This window comes from Nesoenas mayeri (assembly GCF_963082525.1).
Source record: "Nesoenas mayeri genome assembly, chromosome: Z".
In the NCBI taxonomy this organism is placed as follows: domain Eukaryota; kingdom Metazoa; phylum Chordata; class Aves; order Columbiformes; family Columbidae; genus Nesoenas; species Nesoenas mayeri.
Window position 1 is genome coordinate 58335552 of NC_137542.1, and position 20711 is coordinate 58356262.

At 38.3% G+C, this 20711-nt stretch overlaps 1 protein-coding gene across 5 annotated transcripts in view; it reads right to left on the bottom strand.

Annotated features, from left to right (window-relative positions):
* Window positions 1-1111: 1111 nt before the first annotated feature.
* Window positions 1112-20711, bottom strand: part of RAI14 (retinoic acid induced 14) — an 89061-nt gene continuing 69461 nt past the window's right edge. For 4 of the 5 annotated variants that reach the window (XM_080362221.1, XM_080362223.1, XM_080362222.1 and 1 more), the window contains 15 exons: window positions 19165-19253; window positions 17338-17402; window positions 14319-14376; window positions 13752-13822; window positions 12215-12321; window positions 9747-9925; window positions 9041-9069; window positions 8006-8092; window positions 7284-7370; window positions 6526-6586; window positions 6040-6158; window positions 4014-5540; window positions 3089-3238; window positions 1470-1535; window positions 1112-1208 (listed from right to left, as the gene is read on the bottom strand). In XM_080362221.1, the coding sequence (XP_080218347.1) occupies window positions 1131-1208; window positions 1470-1535; window positions 3089-3238; window positions 4014-5540; window positions 6040-6158; window positions 6526-6586; window positions 7284-7370; window positions 8006-8092; window positions 9041-9069; window positions 9747-9925; window positions 12215-12321; window positions 13752-13822; window positions 14319-14376; window positions 17338-17402; window positions 19165-19253 (2773 nt within the window). In that variant the 3' untranslated portion in view covers window positions 1112-1130. The remainder of the gene's footprint in view (window positions 1209-1469; window positions 1536-3088; window positions 3239-4013; window positions 5541-6039; window positions 6159-6525; window positions 6587-7283; window positions 7371-8005; window positions 8093-9040; window positions 9070-9746; window positions 9926-12214; window positions 12322-13751; window positions 13823-14318; window positions 14377-17337; window positions 17403-19164; window positions 19254-20711) is intronic. The other variant, XM_080362224.1, reaches the window with a different exon arrangement.

Sequence of the window (20711 nt, forward strand, 5' to 3'; positions counted from 1 at the left end):
TTGACATTTCACTGCTCTGGACCACACTGACAGACAAGTCTATTATTCTGTACGACCTTTTACAAACTGAAAACACTTCACTATGCTTCACTATTACTGAATACTTGGGGGTATAAAAAGAAACTCTCTAAAACACGATTACCTAAAAATATTTGTTAATAAGCTTAATGCAAACATTATGTAGAAAAATGGTTTAGTTAAAAAAAAATTCATTAGAGGGCCAATAAAAATATACTGAAGAGAAGATCTTTACAAAAGTGAGGTTAGGAAGTATGAGGCATTGACATTTGCTGTAAACATCCTGTGTTCACTAGAATCCCTTGTCTAAAGTATATGTTCTGGTTTTGTTCCTGAGCTTCATGGCCAACACTTGCATAGATAGCTAAACCTATCATAAAGGGCTGTTCATATAGATGTCTCTCTACTGCTTTGTACAGAATTTCAATAAACTAATGATTTTACCTTTTGAAATAGTTTCATTCCACCACCAGGCAGTTCAAGGAAACTATGAAGCATAGTATGATTTTTGTGTACTCAGTGCATTGGATGGGTTGGGACAGCTACCTTGCGGTGTGTTAATCTTTGATAATACTACACTATGAAGTGTAGCTGTTTCATGTTCTGGCTTAGCATAAATACCTACTGTTCACTGCTCCAAGGCTCACTTCTGCTCTGCCAAAGACTGCATATGGCAAAACAGCAGAAATTTGAGTGCTACATCATCAAGCAAGTAAGTTTATCCCCAATAACAAGATGCAGCATATAAACAGTATAGAAGACCTTACAGAGAACTTCACCTTTACCCATTCAACACAAGTGCTTTCCTCTAGATTAACCTCCCTCTATTGGAGGAAACTAGAAAGTACTTCCAGGGTAAACATGACATGGAGTGGCCTAAGTAAAAAGTCTGAAGAACATACTTGCATTTTGGATATGAAAAGCAGGCATGTGTTTAGTTACTGCACAAGCAAATGCACATGGGTAGAGACAGACAAACAAATCCACCTCACAAACAGCACAATAACACAAAAGCAGCAAATTGCCGATTTTAAATCTTATGTTAAGGCAAATCTAGATAAACACCCATAACAGGATTAATAGAAATGGGGAGTTTTTCTTGGCTTTTTTGTTTACTTTTTCTGTGATTGGCTTTTACACATCGATAAGATTTGTTTCAGCACTTTCTGGACATCTTCATCCATTTGACCCTAGACAACATAAGAAAAAGAACATATGATTGAATTCAAGCATCTCTACACTCTTTAAGAAGATTTATAAATTGTTTTTGAGGTATAGTGAGAAATGAGATCAATTTCCTAAAAGGAAGCAGTGTTAAATTTGTGCTTAAACAGTCACATCTTTTGGGTAGGACATATTAGATAAAACATGCAAAGTTCTTACTAGATCTGCAGAAGAAACTTCTTTCATTAAAATATCAACACTGTGTAACTGATAATACACAACCCTACCTGCACAGCATAGAGAAGGTGCATCCTGTAAACTGAGACAATTTCCTGATGTTGCTTCTTTGTTTCCTAGAAAACAGTTAAGCAGAAAGTCACAGAGCATTCAAAACTGTTGATTTCGGAACTCCCCAACTAGATTTGGAGAGTTCTAGGGAATTACAAACCATAGTCTTATGCATGCATGGAAAACTAGCTCAGACAGTACTGTGCCACTAGCCATACAAGGCATAATTTGCTCAGAAGCCTGGTCCACAGAAACACTGTAATTCTACCTACCCCTGTAAAAAAGCGGATGAGAGGACACAAGTAAGAAGCACTGAGCTGCGAAGATGTGAAATGACCATATACTCTACTGCTGAGCTTATCAGCGACCAGAATTGAGTAAAACCAACAACATTCTGACAAATCAGCTCTCAACTGCAACTGATCTCTGCCCTGAAATCCGTGACCCATCTGTTAGCTAATGCCTTCCCAGAGAAGAGGAGGTGCTTACAAAGGTCTTAACACATGAAATCCTCAGTTAATTACTACACATTGAAACAAGGAAAGCCAGCCTCCTTTTTCATTATCACAGACTGACACATCCCAGAGCCACCTTTCCAAATAATCATGAAGCTGTTGGGAAAGCTAGCCTGCAGGAAGGAAAGAACACTTCTGTCCTGTTTTAAATCCTGCCCACTTTCCCAATGTGCTGCATTTCTTTGCACCTTATGCTACTTTATTGGTCCTTAAGCAGTGGGAGATTGAAGGGTCCTTTCAGGCTTGTTGGGCTGGGATAGGAAACAATCTGGGCTGTTACACTGAGAGGATGCAGCTTTTAAGTGTCTGCCTGCTTATTTCTCCTCACTGCAAGGGAATTCTTCTGGCCCATATGTACATTGATTCTTCTTTCTGTCTGCTGCAGAAGGCAGGAGAGCAGACATCAGGTAAGCCACTTAACATGTCAGACTGGGAATTCTCCTTTCAGAGTTACTCCAGAGCTCTCAAGGTCTCTCATGGGCAGTACCTTCTTTTCAACCCTAGCAGTGAATTAAAGTGCCCCTTTGGACAGGCAAGCTTTTGGAAATAGTAATTATGACTCAGCTTGGAAGACTGAACCTTTCATGCACAAATAAATATAATAAAAAGTAAAAAGGCTTTAAGCAGTTCAGAATTTCAGAGAACATACTGTGCTCCCTATAAACAGATGGATTTGCTTGATTTGAAACTTCATGCCCTCAGTGACTACTTTATTCCAGAAAGTCAAACTTATTTTAGCTTAAAAAACCAAAGAGACTTCAGGTGACAATGTTCTTGGGAAAACAAAAATCCACTGAGAAATCAGGATCTCAGTAGGAGGTCTGGTCACTAAATTCCACTAAAAGTACAGGAAATTTGCTCTACTATTATGTGAGGAAATTTATTGGTGGAAACAGCTTTCTTCAGTTAGACTGTTTCTAAAGAAAAACTTGTGACTTGCAAAATCCTAAATGTTTCAGAGAAACTATGGAATTTCTGGATAAAAATTCCTTTCCTTGTACTAATTGACTGTGCTCCATTTTAAATAAAGCAGATTGAAGAATGGCATGTATATCTTCAGAGAATTGAGAATAATGGGTTGGTTTACAAATTATCGCACTTACAGCCAGTTGGTTTTGCAACTGCTTCACTTGCTGTTGTAATGCCTCCAGCTGCTGGCTTTGTCTTTTGGGGGCATTGGTCGAGTAGGAAAGCTGAGAAAGGCTGTTCAATGCTTCTTTTAATTTGCTAACTTCCTTGGACATTTCGTTGATCTATGGAGGCAAAAAATAGGTTTTCATGAAAAGCTACAATGCATAGTGTGGGTCTCATCTTGGGGTTATTTGTGACTTAAATTTAAGAAGCGGGGAAAAACAAGATGTAAATAAACACTTGGTGGAGATGTCATGTAAGTAAAAGGTTACAACGGTTCCCTATCCCCCTCCTAGCCCAGTCAATTCAAAATGCATTCCTTGTTCTGAAAGCCAGCAATATTTACAAACAAGGATTGCATTAACATCTTTACAAATACTGCTGCTGAATACGAGACACACACACCAAATGTAGGCCATCTATTTACAGCTAGCAAAATACACAGTTTTTTATAAAGTAATTTGTAGTGACAGAAATGGTAGCTGCAGAGGAAAAACAGTCAAGTCTTGCTAAGGTTGAGATGATATAGTAAAATAAGAATAGTGGATTTTTGTTCCTTTTGTTTACTTGTCTCCTTTGCCATCTCTTCTGCTGTAAATCCCAGTCCTTTGACTTCAGTTGCCTGAAAAGTGTGAACACAACCTAAGCAGAACTTAAAAGAGGTAAATGGAAAGATCATGCATATCTCCCCAGGCAAAGGACACCAACTGTAAAGTTAAACATTCTGAAAACTTCTTTAACTTTGATATCTGGATTTTGAGAGGGGCAAACATACTCAAAAGTTACTCCACTCTGCAACACTTGACACAACATTGTCTGTTAGGTCACCCATGCAACATCCAACATGTTTGCAGTCTGTACTCATTTACTATTACTCCACTGTAGTGAATCACCAACCTTTTTATCTTTATCCTCTTCCAGTTTCGATGAGCTTTCAGAACATCTTTTCATTTCAAGAAGATCTTCTTGAGCTTGATGGTACTTTTGGTGAAGACCATTCACCTCCCGTTCCTTTGCTTCAAGCAGAGTATGCATACCTTCTTTCTCTTCTTTCAAGTGCAAAACTTCATTTCTCAGTTGCATGGCATCTAAGGACATGTTTTCCTTCTCTTGCATTACATCCTTCAGTTTAGATGACAAAACACTGACTTCGCCCTCTAGTGACGACTGGAGCTTTTCGTATGTAGCCTTGGGTACCATCGCTTCATTAATTGCAGCTTTTTCTTCCAGTAATTCCTTCTGTAAGTTTCTTACTTCACTTTCCTTTCTGGTAAGCAGTGCTTTGAGCTCATTTATTTCTTCTTCCATTTCCTTTACAGTATTTCTGAGTGCATTCATCACCTGAAGGTGTTCAGTAATTGGCAAAGAGTTTTGTTTCTGAGCATCTAACAGTTGCTTTAGTTCTTCTGCTTCATCTAATATTTTTGTGTACTGGGATTTCATTTCCAATAACTCATTCTCTGCTTTGTATTTCAAAGAATTTGTTACCTGCATCAGTTTCTCATGTTCATCTCTAGGAATGAAGCCCAAATCTACATCATCTACAGTTTTTCTCTTCCTATAGTCCTCAAGCTCTGTTTGTGCTTCTTTGTACAACTGAGACAACTCACTAAGTTGTCTGTTGAGCTCGTCTATCATACTCTGCATTGTATCTTTCATTTCTCCAGCTTCAGAGCTAGATTCCAACTGTGTCTGATTTGTCAGCTTTTCCTGCAGCCTTTTGATTTCCTCTTGCCCTTCTTTGTATCTCTCAATCAACAAAGCTTTCTCTTGATTAATGTTATCAATAACTGAACAATATGAATTCTTCATTTCCTCACACTCATCCACAGACAACTTGCTTGACACATTCTGCTCTCTTTCTTCAAACTTTTTCTGTAGCTCTCTCACCTTCTCTTTTTGTCTTTCACTTTCCTCCAACGCTCTCTTCAATTCTTGCTTAAGCATTTCAACTTCTTCGCATGTAACCTTCAATGTACTCAGATCAGAACTGGTTTCTTCACTTTCAGAGGAAACAAGACGCGGCTTCATTTGTCTTTGTATGTCAAAAACCTCTTTCCCAGATTCCTCATACCTGCTTTGAGCTTCTTGGAACCTCAGATTAAGATCAGAACCATTTTCTGAAATATCTGTGCTATTTAAAAGACCTGTTTCTGGCACTCTAGACTGGACCTGAAGTTCTATGTTCTTTCTTTTTGCTTCAGAATTTTCTGATTTCCTTTGTACATCCTTTAAGTCTTCCTGGAGGTACTTAATTTTTACTTCACTGGGGCTTGTCAACTTCTCTTGAATTTCTGTGGCATTTAATGTAGACTTCAGCTCTTGAGCCAAGAACTCATTTTGTCTATCTGCTGTTTGCTCAAACTCTATTTGTGTTGAATGGTAAGATTCTATGGTTGAATCCACTTCTTTAGGTGTTCTTTCCTGTGCAAAAAGAAACCCGAACAATTGCACAATAAAAACAAGTACATTATTATATTTTTTAGAACAGAGTGAGCAATGAAATCTTGCCACATTCTACAGAGACAGATAATTAAAGCATCATGTAAGAAAGTTTTAGAAAAATTCAAAACCCAGCTGCTCCCATTTAGTCTACAGTGAGAGAAGGCAGTAAGTGTCAAGCTCATTTCAAAGTCTGGGCTGATCTCCATAAGCTAATAATCAAAGCTATGCAAATTAAAATTCTGCTAACACAACTGTTGCCAAATGTGGTTATCATAATAAACTAAGTTATTCAGTAATTGATGGGAAAAGTGAGAAGATCAAAACAATGATTTAATCCTTTGAGGCAGAGTGTTTTCATGATCTTACCACCACCAAGCTCATTGAATTATCTTCATGGTACATCTTTTTGAAAGGGTAAGCAACTCTTAGTTCTGCTAGCAGATTAAGAGAGCACTAGAACAGCACAAAAATATGCTACCTGTAATTTGTCCTGAAGCTCCTTATTGTGCAAGGTCAAAGAAGCAATTTTTGCTTGCATCAACAGTAGTAGATCTTGCTGGTCAGCTTCAGAACTCACATCCAGTAAACTATCAGCACCTTTTCAGAAAAAAACAAAACAAAACAAAACAAAAAAAACCAAAAGCTTTCAAAAAGCTGAATTGCTAGCCAGTAGTTATTCTAACCTTTCAAATTAAACAGTTTGTTCTAATGACCCCTAAACGTAGCGAGCAAGCAAACTACAGTTTCTACAGTCTTTCCTCAAAAATGTGTTATATCACCCAATAGAAGCAGATGGTTTTGGTGGGGAGCTGCTATTGAAATTACGAGACATTACTCCCAATACTTATTATGTCTCACATTCCAAGCGGAAAGGCACAGAGGATTTCTGACCAGGTTTCAACATTTCACACCACCCAAAACACCTAACCAAATATGAAAATAACCACTAAGTGTTATTGTATACCTGTTGTGCTGTCACTCAGTCTGTCTTTATTATCTCGATGCAAGGAGCTGAATTCTTCCTGCTGAGACACCAAAAGAAAATGCTTTCACAGAAGCAGATGTAAAGCTGAACAGTTTGCCAGAGAGAAGTATAGACAGTATAGATCCTGCTGAATAAAGCCTGGCAAAGTGGGTTTCTTTCATTTCTGTGTCTTGTTTAACTGCAGCATGTAGATAGCATTTCAAAATCTTCTAAAACCATTCAAGTTCCATTGCCCAGTTCTCATTAAGTATTAATGAAATATGGGCAACTATCTCATAGATAGTTCAGAAGGCTGAAGCCTCTGTGATAAATAATAGCAATATATTGCCATGTATTAAAAAAAAAAAAATCTTCAATATAATAAGGTAAAGATCAGACAGAACACACACAACCATTTCCCTGATGTCTCTTGGTGAAAGGGTCTCTGCTTTTTGAATCGCACAATGCCATGTCCTTCGCTGTTATTATATTTAGGTAATGAGCTCTCACAGCATTAATACTGACTTTCATAACCACATTTTGAAATACTACCTAATTTATTACTAATTCTATTTGCATATTCAGTAAACATTAAAGTAATCCATGAATACCTTAAAAATTACATTGGAATAGATTTGGATCCCTTTTTGTTCCTGAAACTCAACTAATTAATTCACGGGAGACTTGCAGTCAGCAAAACAATTATTGAGATACTATACTTTCCTTCCCTAAACTTCATAAGAACAGAAAACTGATACCTTGCACACTTGATCAGCAAAGAAAGCCTGTCCTTTTCCAGTCATGGGAGTTGAAGTTGAAGACAGTGAAGAGGACAAATCACTAAGCTGTAAAAGATTTTTATATAAATAGGTATGTATACATACGTGTACATATAACTACCTCACTAACACCTGCCCATATATATACACACACATTAAAGAGTACTTCTTCCTGCACTAACTAAAGCCACAACCCTTCTGTTAGTTTCAAAGAGCAGACCTAATTATTCAGTACTCTTCTGAGTCATTACTGCATATACAGTGCAGCTGCTATACAGGTAACATTTCAGTTTAACTTAACTGAATTTTGATGGTATATAAATCTATTTAAGTATTTTACCTTCACATGTATTTATGCATATAATAACATGTACATATATATGTGTCATTAAAATATGCATAATTATTTACTTATGGAAGCCATTAAAACCAGGAGACCTTCACCTATAGATGGAAGAAGAAATTGTACAGTAAAATTTGTACACTTTTATTTTAGACTATGCTGTATTTCCAGCAATTCTGCTCAGTTAACCTAACCAGCGTGTGCTTTCATGGTGTTATTGTAATGTCAGGAAAAGCACTCATGGTAAGACAGGCATATAAAATAACAGTGATAGGGCAAATCCAGCCCACATCATTCACATAATGTTCAAAACGCTTTTCAATCCCTAAAAGCATCTCAAAATTGGTCTTTTCTTTACCTGAATAGGACTGATAGGAGGAGGTGGGGCTTTGCGTTTTTTTGGAGTTCCACTTCTTTCTGAACTTAATTTAGAGCCTTGATCATGCTGAAAGTTTCACCAGCCAGAAAAGGTAGGTTTGTTAGTTTGGTTAGTAAAGTCCGAGCAAGTTGTTTTATAAAAAAAAGAAAAAAAAAAAATAATCCCACATTAATATCAACTTTAGCAGCTCATGCAGTGCCTAATATTTTTTTTTCTATGTAAAGACTACACATCTACTAATCCAAAGATATGAAACATGCCTGACAATAAGAATCTCCCCCCTGTAATCCATGCTTCAGTGAAAACAAACAAGCTTTAGTGAAAAAGCAGAAGCTGACAATACGTTTAGCACTGGTGATCTGAAACATCCCCATTCACACATAGTCTAGCCATGACACACTTAGCAGCTGCTACCTTTCCTCTCCCCCAGCTTCTGCCTGAGCTCCCTGGAAAACCCGCACCTCCGCTCAGAGAAAGAATGAAGCAATACATTGCACCCTCACCCACTTCGCAGCCACCAGCAGATCTACAAGGTCTACTTACACTTCAAGATATGATAATAAGTTTTAAAAATGTAAGAAACTAATTTAAGGGCCTAAATCTGCTGGGATTCTCAAAGGTGGGGGGTCTCCACTAAGGTGTAACCAAGAATAATCTTCAATTGCATGTGTTGGTAACAGGGAATTTTTCTAGCTCATCTTTTCTGCAGTTTAAAGAGATATGGAGTCCAAAAACCAAGCTCCTGCACTACACATGAGAAAAGTGACGTTGTCTTCCTGGCACACATGCTCACTAAGGGTGCTGGCTGCTGTTACAGAGAGAAGCTAAGTCTAAAAGCAATGTCTTTGAAACACTTTTCTTATATAAGTAAATAAAAAAATCTTTCACGTTACAGAGTAATGAATGGCAGCACATCTCACAGTGATGCTCCTAGTGCTTCTACTCATGTTGATTACTGTTTATTCTTACAAGTCTATATAGCCTGTGGTTTTCTTAAAGCAAAAGAACAAATACCTGCTTTGCTTTTGTCGGTGACTTCGTATCTGTGAAACACAAAAGACATGGTATTAAGAACTGCTGTTGAAGAATGTTATTTGCCATTCCTAACCCATCTGTCATCTGTACTTCAAACACCATAAATACTTTATTTGTTTTTTTGAATTCCTATCTGAAATTTGAGAAATATACTTTAATTTCCAAATCCAGTTTGAACCACATCCTTTCTCTGCTGCTTTTTGGGTTTCGTATCAAGATAAAATTTGAAGGATTGTGACAACTCTTATTCTACTATAGTCTCACACCATTCTTGCACATTAGCTTCCTGCTTTAGAAATCTTAGTTTGACCATAAAACCCGCTGCCTGCGTTATTTCTTTCTCTAACCCCTTTTCTGAGAAGCTATATGTTCCACTTACTCTTTGACATAATAAAAGAGGATCTGTTCCAAATTGTATGCAAGACTTCATGACATCGCTACATCAGCTTACCTTTTCTTTCTTCAAAACACCTCTTTTTGCCACGCTCAGTGCTTTTTCCCATGCTAAGTATTACCATCTGTAGCAAAGACCACGTTTTCCTGCTTTTGGGAAGCCTCAGCCTGAGGCTTGAAGGCAACTTTTGAAACTTTTCAGGCTACCTTATGAGGTAAATTTGTTCATTGCTAAACATACATGTAGCCAGTTCAAGAAGCGACATACTGCAGATCAGCATCTCTTACATACCCACATCATGAGATATCTTTGATGACAGGAGATCCTGAATCCCTGTGTTCTCGGAGAGCTTGGAGTAATGCAGGGCATTCTGTCCAAAGACATCTACTAAACTGACATCTGCACCTTTCCTAAGGAAGGCTTCCACCATGTTAACGCTACCAGCTTCACAAGCCATCATCAAAGCAGTTCTGGACAAAACACACACAGAGTAAGGGTCAAGAGTGTACTCTTTAAGCAGCAGGTCATTTTTTTCAGGAAGAAAAGCATGACAGTTTTTGTGCAAGAACAAGATTTTATTAACCATGTGTATTGACACATAAATGTAACTATTGTTTCTTACAAACACCTGACTGCCTCTCCTTGTCTTCCCCGTACTCCCCAACCTTCCGCAAAGACCCGACATTCTTTGCAAAGTTCTCCAAACATTTCTAAAAATGGGCTCCTGAGGCTAAGAGTAGAGTCACAGATAGAAATAGCAGCAGGATAAAGCAAGACTACCAAGTCTTACTGCCACACTCCAATTACAGATCTGCAAGTGGTGGTACAACATGAAAGCATTTATTTCATTGCTGTTCTCCTTCCCATGTTGCTTTTAAGACAAAATAGACAACTAAAAATCCATCAAATCTCGAAGCTCTTTAGTGAGACTGAGATATGAGTTTGATCTCAAATCCTGATCTACTCCCAGTTTAAAACCAACAAAACAAAAAGAGCGCATTAGAGCACAATTAACTCCCTCTCCAGCTCAGGGCAGCTAGATAGTGCCAGATCCTAGAGTAAGAGTAGCATATAAAAGGAGAGTTCCCAACAGGTTGTGTCTTTTTCTCAATTACTTGGAGGGGTTGTAAGACATGTGCAGAATAACTACAAACAAACAAACAAAACTCCATCTTTCAATCATGCTCTAATATTGTTTTCCTGCTTGGGCGTATTTCTCCCTTCACAACATGAAAACATGCATAATAGTGTGGCCAAGTTCACTGGCAAACACATTCCTCAGAGCAGATATGAAACTGAAACGTTACTGCAGTAGCTCCTTATCTCCACTATTTGCTAGACATTAATACAAACACTCCACTGATGAATTAAATGTACTCTCTGTAACAGGTGAGCCCTGGAGAAATGATGGCTGTCGCAGTGATGTGCTAAGAAGTAGTGCTTAGTGGCAACTGGGATAACACGTCCAGAGTCCCAGGGATGGTTTTAGATTAACAAAATAACTCAGTCTGGACAAGATAGGAAACTGGAGATGCCATTTTTGAAGGTTATCCTCTTTGTCTACCAGTAAGAAAGCATTTCCTTTTTTCAGTAAAAACTTAGTCAGTTTTGTGAATACAAGGTGTGAGAGTATTCACTCTCCTTATCAGAAGGAAAGCGAGAAGTAAAATCGTATATTCCATGGTTTATCCTTTTTTTCCTTCTACGCAGAGTACTTTCTTAGAAAATAAAATTTAAAAAAGCAAGTCTGCTCTATCCATGACAGAAACAACTTTATCCAGTTAAACTAGAAACACTGTCAGTTGTTTAGACAGTAAGAGAGTGAGGGGAATGCAGAGCTCCTCAATTAGACAGCACCTCAGGTTCAAAGCACCAATGAGGCCATTCAAACCAAGTAAGATAACAAAGGATTGGTTTTGGTTTTTTTTAGACAACTTAAAACAAAGTATGCTAATAGACTTTGGACTGACAAAACCAAGTTATGGCCCAGTCTTATCCTTCCAGGTGCTGCTGAAGAACAATATGAGCATTGTATCACATACAATAATCAAGATTGCTATCAGGTATAAGTGCAAAGTCTTCTCAGCATCCTGCTTTACCTTAACGGTTTAACCAACTGTTTATAAAACAGTCCATAATTTTCAAAGCCTCCTGATCTTCATCAGTATCATCAAAACAAGTGCATTTTTCACTACTAGGATGTTGCTTTTTAAAACCAGTTTTCTGACACATGCACTATACATTAATGGAACAAATCTCTAAATAGCACCTTCTAAGACGACAGCATCTCCACTATATAGGTCTACTGTGTTTTTCTCTTGCTGCTGTGGCTGCATTATGGTAGGAAAAAAGAAACATCCACTGATGCCAGCCCCAAGTAACAGTCTGTGGATTTAAGTTGGAGAAACTGACTCACGCCAAGAAGAGAGCAGCATCTAAAAGTGGGACACATACAAAGTGATGTATGTGTGGGTAAAGTCCTACCAATCAGATTATTGGAGGAATTATTTGAAAATGTGATTTACTGCTCTGGTAGCCCAAGGGAAGTCTTACAGGCACATCTAGTCTTGTAGTTGCATAGTTTGTTTCAACTTTGCCCTTTAGGCAAAATTCTGTAAATCTTCTCAACAATGAGGATATGCTGTCTAGTACAGAAGGCATTATTTCACCTAACAACAACAATTTTGGGAAGGATTTGAGAAGAAAGCTTCATTTGACAGTCAGTCTTGAGGAAGAATTCACATGTTAACCTGCTGTACCTTCCATTTTTATCCCTGGTGTTGATGTCTGCTCCATGATCCAGAAGGTATTTGCAGACTTCCGTATGACCATTTTGTACTGCAAGCAGCAGAGGTATGTTCCCATCCTAGGAATATATTTTGAGAAACAATGCATAATAATCCATCCACTTACAAATATCACTCTGAGATGAAAAGGTCAGCTATGAACTTTACCTCTATACAGCACAGACAAGCACAATCTTTATTGTGTACCATAGATGTAGCTGGGTTTACTTTAATTCTTTTATTGACCACTGGGGATACAAAGCAGTAGGAGCAGAGAAGCATTTTGCTGTTTGTATTCCCTTGGCTGTTTGTCTACTGCTATAACATGATTATTTTAGAACTACACAATACCTCTAAACAGCTTCACAACAAAAAAAAGGTATTTTCAACTAAGTACAAGGAAAAAATTCAACATTTCGTTTAATCACAGAATAACTTAGTTGAAAGACACCTTCAGAGGTCATCTGGGGTTTCTTCCCCTTTACTCTCAACCTGAAGCTAGGGAACCTTCAAGTTATGGTACATTGTTCAGAGACTTGTCCAGTCAAGTTTTAAGTATTTCCAAAGGCAGAGACACCATGACATCTCTGGATACCACTTCCACGTTTAACTACCCTCATAGTGAGATTATGGTTTTCCTAGTACCTAACTGGAATTTCCCAATTAGGTACACTCTGGCTGCTGTTTGTTATCATTTTGTCATGCACCTCTGAAGTTGGTCTACCTCTCTCTTCCCTATGATCAATTATGATGTAGTTGAGGACCTTAAGATATTCACGCAACCATTTTTTTCTCAAGACTGACCAAATCTTTTCCAAATTTAAAATGCAATTGCTGAAATGTTAGGTCTAATCTCGGTGACAAATTTTTTTTTTTTTTTTTAATTAAAAAGATCACATAAAGAGGAAATAGATCCAAGTCAAAACCAAACAAACAATTTTAAATATTTGCATGCCTTCTTAATTTTTTTTAAAGTTGTGCCTCATTTGTGCCAGGTCCTCTCCCTTCATCACAGGGTTTTCTGTCAGGCAGTTGCATCATTCCCAAAACCAGACCTGGTTGCTTGTAGACATTTCATATAAGTGAATGTGGTGTCCCTGAGCCTTTAGACTGCACCAAGTGTATTTTTTCTCCTCAGGCTTATCATACTGTGGCTGGGCTTTGTGAGTATTTCACAGCACCTGAACACATAGCAGGTCTTTTTGAAATGTACCGGAGTCAACGGAAAGACTTTTAAACACATTTTGGATATATCCGAATTGATTCCAGCTACTTGTACCAATGCCTCAATTCAAAAAACAGCAAATTCTGCCACTACTGCACTGGATTGTGAAGTACTTCCCCACCTCTGCTACGGCAAGCTGCAAAAGGAATTTCCTCCACTGGAGAAAGCCAAGAAGAAATATAAGCATAATGTTGCTTTTAACCATTGCACCTGAGATTGACTGGAGTGGAAGGTGGCAAAAGCACTACAGTATCTGAAATATATAACAGGACAAGAGGTACGTACCAAATCTTTGACGTTAATTAGACATTTGTGTTCACACAGAAGTTGAACTGCCTGAAGACAACCACATGCAGCTAAAAAACAAACAAAGAAGCAGGAAAGTCCATTTAACCTCATTTTCAAAATTCATGTTCCGGGCTTCTTCTTGCAATGCTGCAGCATTACAATGGGGTTCAATGAAAAGAAATTAGATTGCATTTCTTTGTTCTAAAAAGGAAGGAGAGAATGACTAAAAAGATGAATACCAAGTTGTATGCAGAAACATAACCAATAGTCATGTCCAAATTAGTAGGAGAAAATACAATCTTTAAATACTGAAATCAATATCAACCTAATCTAAAGTATTCCAATGGCTCTGCACTTGCAAGTGTACAAGTCAAACTTGTTAGCTGTAATTAATGAAATTTGGTATTCACAGTATTAATCTAAAAAAATACCTGACATTTGTAAACCATCAGGTGGAGTCACTAGATTTATGTAATCAGAACCTAAAAAGCTCCACCAGGCTGAAGAGCTAGGAATATCAAGAACAAAAAAATGGATAGTACTAGCTTTCAACAAAGGAGTTACCTGCATAATGTAAAGCTGTTTTCCCAGAATTGTCTGTGCTGTCTGCTGGACATTTACTCTGCACAATTCAATAAGGACAGAGAAAAAAAAGCAGTTAGAGAGACACCAAGGAAATAAAACATATGCTTGACACTAAGGACAGAGCGCTGAACACCTTTAAAAAAAAAAGGTTTTATGAGCTACTCCAGAAATAATACTGAAAAAAAGCACAGCCTTCCTCTCTGCCAGTCTGGTCTCTCCTTTCTTGGTACCAGCTTATACTGAAGCTGTAAGAACTATTCATGGTGAGAGAGATACCCCTAAAAAATGTTATAGTTTTGGAAAATTTTAGACCAGGAAATAAAAAAAGGAAACTCCTTTGCCTCAGAAAAGTCCTTTTTTTTAAAAAAAAAAAAAAAAATACAGTAAGAGCTAAAGGAACCACAACTTAAAGCAATCCGTCTTGAAATATTTCTGTCAAGGCAATAAGGTTTCATTTGCATTGGTAAAAAACTAAAGCATCAACAGTACAGTTATATTTTGTGGTATTATAAGCCACTAGCTGCTACTGATCAAACCAGACTTCAAAGTAATAAATAAATTTTTAAAAAGAATAAAATTTCAAATCTTTATCAAGGTTTTGGTACAGAAGATCTTCCTTTCAGTTACAGTAGAAGAGAATAATAGAATCACTTAGGTTAGAAAAGACCTTCAAGGTCATCAAGTCTCTCCATAAAACTAACACTACCAAGTCTACCACTAAACCACATCCCTAAGAGCCTCATCTACGCATCTTATAAATGCCTCCAGGGATGGTGACTCCACCACTTCCCTAGGCAGCCTGTTCCAATGCTTGACAACCCTTTCTGGGAAGAAATTCTTCCTAATATCCAACCTAAATCTCCCCTGGTGCAACTTCAGGTCATTTCCTCTTGTACTATCGCTTGCTACTTGGGAGAAGAGACCAACACCCTCCATGCTACAACCTCCTTTCAGGTAGTTGTGGACAGTGATAAGGTCTCCCCTCAGCCTCCTTTTCTCCAGGCTGAACAGCCCCAATTCCCTCAGCCGCTCCTCATCAGACTTGTGCTCTAGACCCCTCACCAGCTTTGTTGCTCTTATTTGAACACAACAAGAAGATATGAACCTGAAATAATAGGCTTCTAAAAAAAAAACATTAGTTTCTGACTTTCAAATGTAGCACTGCCTCCAACACTTCTGTGGTTTTCTAGGAAAACAGGTTCACATAGATTACCACATTCTGTAACAAAAATGTCGAGATTCTGTCTGTGTAAAATAATTATTTAGCCTGTTTTAAACTGACTCTTGAATGTCAAGATTAGACATTACTCACATGTACAGTTTATAACATCAGGCTGGTCCACAGAAGCAAGGAAGCAATCCAAAGAGCACGAATTATTGGAGTATATTACCAATGGGTTTGCACTTATGAACATGCTTGGAAATCTGTATATTGTAATAAAATTAGCAAAATATTGATATTAAAAAAATTACTCTGTGGTTGTAGCTCGTAAGCAAACGGGCAGCAGATATTTGCTGTTAAACACACATCTAATTTCTGAGTTGATCAGGCTGCTGCATGTGATACCATCAGTGGCAGCTTGATGTCACTGTTTATACTGTAAATGCATTTGTCTTTGCAGTAGTGGATATTCACTATGAAATCCTGGAGAGCAGAGCCTCAGTGGTTAATGATAACCCTTTCCAGCTGTGCAGAAGCAGAGCAGTCAGCTTGCAACGGGTATGGAGGCAGGAATCGGTGAAATTGGACCCAATACCATCAGAGACTTTGACAGGGGTCAGTCACAGGACAATTGGAAAGCCATGAAGTGACCAGGGAAAAGCAACTTAGAAGTTGGGGTATGAGATCCAATCTGTACCACTGCACCCTGAGGGATCATTATTCATTATTTCATCAGTAGTCTGAGCCACAGTCTTACTATTAACTCCAAACTCCTAAAAATCTGTCCCATTCCTCTCATCACCTCCATCAAACTCACCTGGCTTTCTGTAAGGTACCAGAGACTGACAATGTCTCTCCTTGCTTACTAATGCACATCTTCAGCCTCAACACCACAAGAATCTTTTCTTCATCTTCGCTTCTGTTTCTCTCATTTTCTTTCCCCATTCTTTCTACTCCCTGAGCACTCACTGTCCTTTGCCTCATTTCACTGAGGATTCAAGTGTTTCCATATTTTAGCTTCAAAACTACTTCGGTTTCTTCTCCTTTTGACTTTAAATTTGACAGACATTTCTACAGTCAACAACAGACAGAAAGCATTCCAGTGGAACAGTATCAGAATCTCACCAGAATTGAAAAATCATTTTCCCCTATGCCTCTTGATCCATCTACTTCCAAGCCATCTGACCACACAGACAAAACACGGGAAATTAGACAGAAGCTCCAATCTGCTTGAAACTCAACCTTGCTGTATCAGATCAGCTGCACAGGGAAAGCTGTATAAGTGGACTACCCCTGGAAGATGCCACCACACTGTTTTCTGTCATCCATTCGCAGTGCTTAAAATGTCATAAAATTCAAGCACCCCACTTGATTGCAAGGAGACAGGACAGCAGTATAGGAGTATGATACAGATTGTTAGCAGGAAATGTGTGTAGAACTATAGAATGTCCTGAGTTGGAAGGGACCCACAAGGATCATCAGGTCCAACTTCTGTTCCTGCACAGGGCAAGCCCACAGTTCACACCATGTGTCTGAGGGCATCATACAATTGCTTCTTGAACACTGTCAGGCTTGGGGCTGTGACACCTCCCTGGGGAGCCTGTTCCAGTGCTTCACCACCCTCTGGGGGAAGAACCTTTTCCTAATGTCCAACCTAAACCTCCCCTGGCACATCTTCCTGCCATTTCCTCGGGTTCTGTCATTGGTCACCAGAGAAAAGAGACCAGCACCTGCCATCCCTCCTCCCCTTGTAAGGAAGCTGTAGGCCATGTCAATATCTAGTGGAACCAATATAGAGGAACAAAAGGAAAACTTCTAATTTGATTTTCACTTTACCTGAAGCAACCTCTTAATGCAATCAGGGTGGCTGTTCTTTGCTGCAAGATGTAAAGCACTGTGTCCTAAATGAATAAAAAGCAAAGCAAATTAAGTATTTAATCACACTGAAACACAGGAATAAACTCTTCCATGACAAAGGCGAAGTTTTGAATTACCCATGTTATGTCTGTCATGGTACATGAAAAGCAAGGGTAGAGAAAATAAAATAAAAACCTACATCAAGCAGAATGTCTTTATGACAGATTGCCATTCAGGCAGGTAACCAAATAATCTTAATGTCTAGCTTCATATATAGGAATGAGATGAATATTGAGTCAGACTACACCTTAGCAGAAGCAAGTCTAAGATTCTGCAGTTATGTTTTGTTTCTTAAAACCCAATTTTCCTATATTACTCAGCCTCCCTTGCAGAGAGATGTCTGTCAAGTGTCTTCACAATTTCTGCCATTTGGCAATGAAAAAGGAACCCAGCACCAAGAGCAAAACTCACCAGCTACTGCTACAGCAAATTTGTGTCCTCCATGGAATGCATGTAGAAGAGGACTCAGAACACAGGACTACTGTGGTTTGTCTCTCACATATTCCCTTTTCTGTTAATTTATTTAGGATCTGTAAGCTCATATTTAGCTATGCAATACAGTGATTTACTGACTGTGGATTTATGAAGAAAGACTGCAATCTCTCCTCTAGTTTAATTTACAGAACATCCGAAAAAAATAAAGAGGCCAAGATAGCAAAACAATAAATTATCCATGTAATTAAGAAGGAGCCAAGATTTAGTACTCAGTACAGACAGAGCCACTTGTGACAGTAGAATCTCACTGTAAATAATGTTAATATTACAGACAAGGCTTTCCTTAATGAATACTGGGTTGACACTCTGAGGTGAGAGCAGGCAACCTCTTATTATCCAAAACACTAATAAATTCTAAATCCTGAAGCAAGACGAGGTACAAATTCTGAATAATAATGTGTATCAAGTACATATATTCCCCTATCATTATGTGTAATCTAAATGCTGCTTCCAGCATCACAGACACTTCCTTATAGAGGAAAATCATTCTCATGTGTGACAGAAATTCCTTCAGGCTGCAATCAGTGGCCAAAACAGAACTCGTGAGCCCAACATTTACAGATCATTATTGGAGAGACAGAATGCTGACAGTTCATTCAGGTCACTCAGCTAGCCAGAGCAAATGCTGCGCACAGATTCCACAGACATGTCAACTGAAATCCATTAAGAAGGGTTTGTCAGTTTCAAATTCAGGTCTCATAATTCTCCTAGTAGATTAGTAATTAAGGCATGAGACTTTTGAGGACTGAAACAGCATACTTAATAGCTCTCAGCTTTGTTTTGGCTTGTATCAGCCCTTTTCACTGTGTCACAATCCTGAGCAAATGTCTTGCTGCAACTCCTGTACAGTTAATGGTGTTAACAGCTTGGCTACACATAAAAGCAACACCAAAGATCTTGACTGAACCTACAAAAAGCTTCAAATAAAGTTAACAAAAAGAGTTGGGGGAGGTTATTTTATTTTTTTGTCATTTAAAAATATTTTTTTTTAAAAAAAAAGCGACTGTTTTGTATCTACAGTCCACTATAAATGCTGTCATTTGTAGTATATTAGGGCATAAGTTTTTTATGGCTTTGGAATCTAAATTCTACACACAGAAAAGCAACTATGCCTGAACCTGCAAGATTTACAACTGATTTTACTGCACAGTGTGTGGGGAAAAGCAGTGTTGTCAAATCCATAGTTGCACTAAGAGCTATATAGGCAAATTAAGTGTATTATGCTACATGAGTAGGTTCACAGAAGCTTACCTGCACCATCTTGGGCTGTCACATCTGCACCATGTGTCACCATGATCCTGAGGCACTCTGCGTGCCCCTTCGTGGCTGCCAGGTGAAAACTGGAAGAGAGCATTTACATGTCACTTTTCTTTTATTAAGACCTCCTTTCTCTTTCATTCACAAACCAAGTATTGGCAAGTTCTCCCCTCCACACCCCTCGATCTTCTGGCATCTCTCCACTGCCTCCCAAGAAGACAATAGCTCTGAAAGTGAGAAGGCATATCACAAAGCCTTTGTAGTCATACTTTCACATATGCTGCTGTCTCATTAACTTATGCCATATATATTATGCGCATCTAGTCGCACCCAGTTTTTAAACTAATGTCTCTGGTGAGAATATATCCCCAAAGAATGTCTGGGCTTAGGGAATTAATGAAGAAAACATTCACAATGACTGACTTTGCTCTAGTCATTCTAGTCAATCCTGATTTCCCCCCATTTCTGTGGACAGAATTTAGTCCCTCTAAAAGGTGATTCAACTCTTAAATTAAACTAAATCAAGTTGTGCTTTGGCACTGTTCTTTACAGAGCCCATCCTTCTATATAGAGGGGGTAAAAAAAGCTTTCAGTGCTCATGAATGCCACCTGAAGAAACCAAAGCTATTGGATACTTGTGAGACTATGTTAGAGATTTATTTTTTCAACTTTTGGTTTTGCTTTTCACTTAAAGCACCTGCTTGTTTGAACAGTGGGAAGTTGCGGAGGTTACCAACCACACCATGACAGGACGCACTTAACAGCATCAATTACCCAAGATATAATTACAGAACAAATCAAAGAAGTTACAATGAATTAAAGCATTTTCACAGCTGAAGGTTCATGTTTGACAACTTCGGTACCTCAGGATTCACAGAATCAGTTTTATACATGTGCTGCTAACTTAATTTCGCTGGGATGCAAAAACAAAGGAAAAAAACTTCTGAAAACAGAGAAATTTATATCCTTCTCATGCATATCATGCCATCATCGAGTCTCAAGATACGGTCACAGTACAGGCAGGCATACTGCTTCCCCATGTGCCCTACTAATATCAGATGGATATACAGATCTGTTTTCCAGCAGGACTAATGTGAAAAAACAACAACAACAAACCACAAATTCAAAACAAAACACTTCCAGTTACTATTAAATTGTGTGTGACAAGCTGGGGCCTTCATCAACATGCCCCAAACTGAAAAAGTCAGTATTCCCAGCATATTTTCTAATATCTCTTAAAGGAGACTTCCATTTTTAACATCATGCACTCCTGTGTTAATGGGGATTTTTCCCCTCGAATCTAAAGGGAACACCACGAATCATGTAGCCTCACCAACTTCTGTATTTAAGAATTCACATTTTGAACAACTGCTTCATTTAAAAATGTTAAAACTAACACTGAAAGTTCAGCCTGCTAACCAGGAAAACTGGGAATAACAGGCAGGAATGAAACAGATAATTCTGGCACATAGTATGTGAACTGCAACGCTGTGTTTCTTTAAGCTGTAGCCTTCTTTGCAGCCTTCTTGAAAACAGCAGAG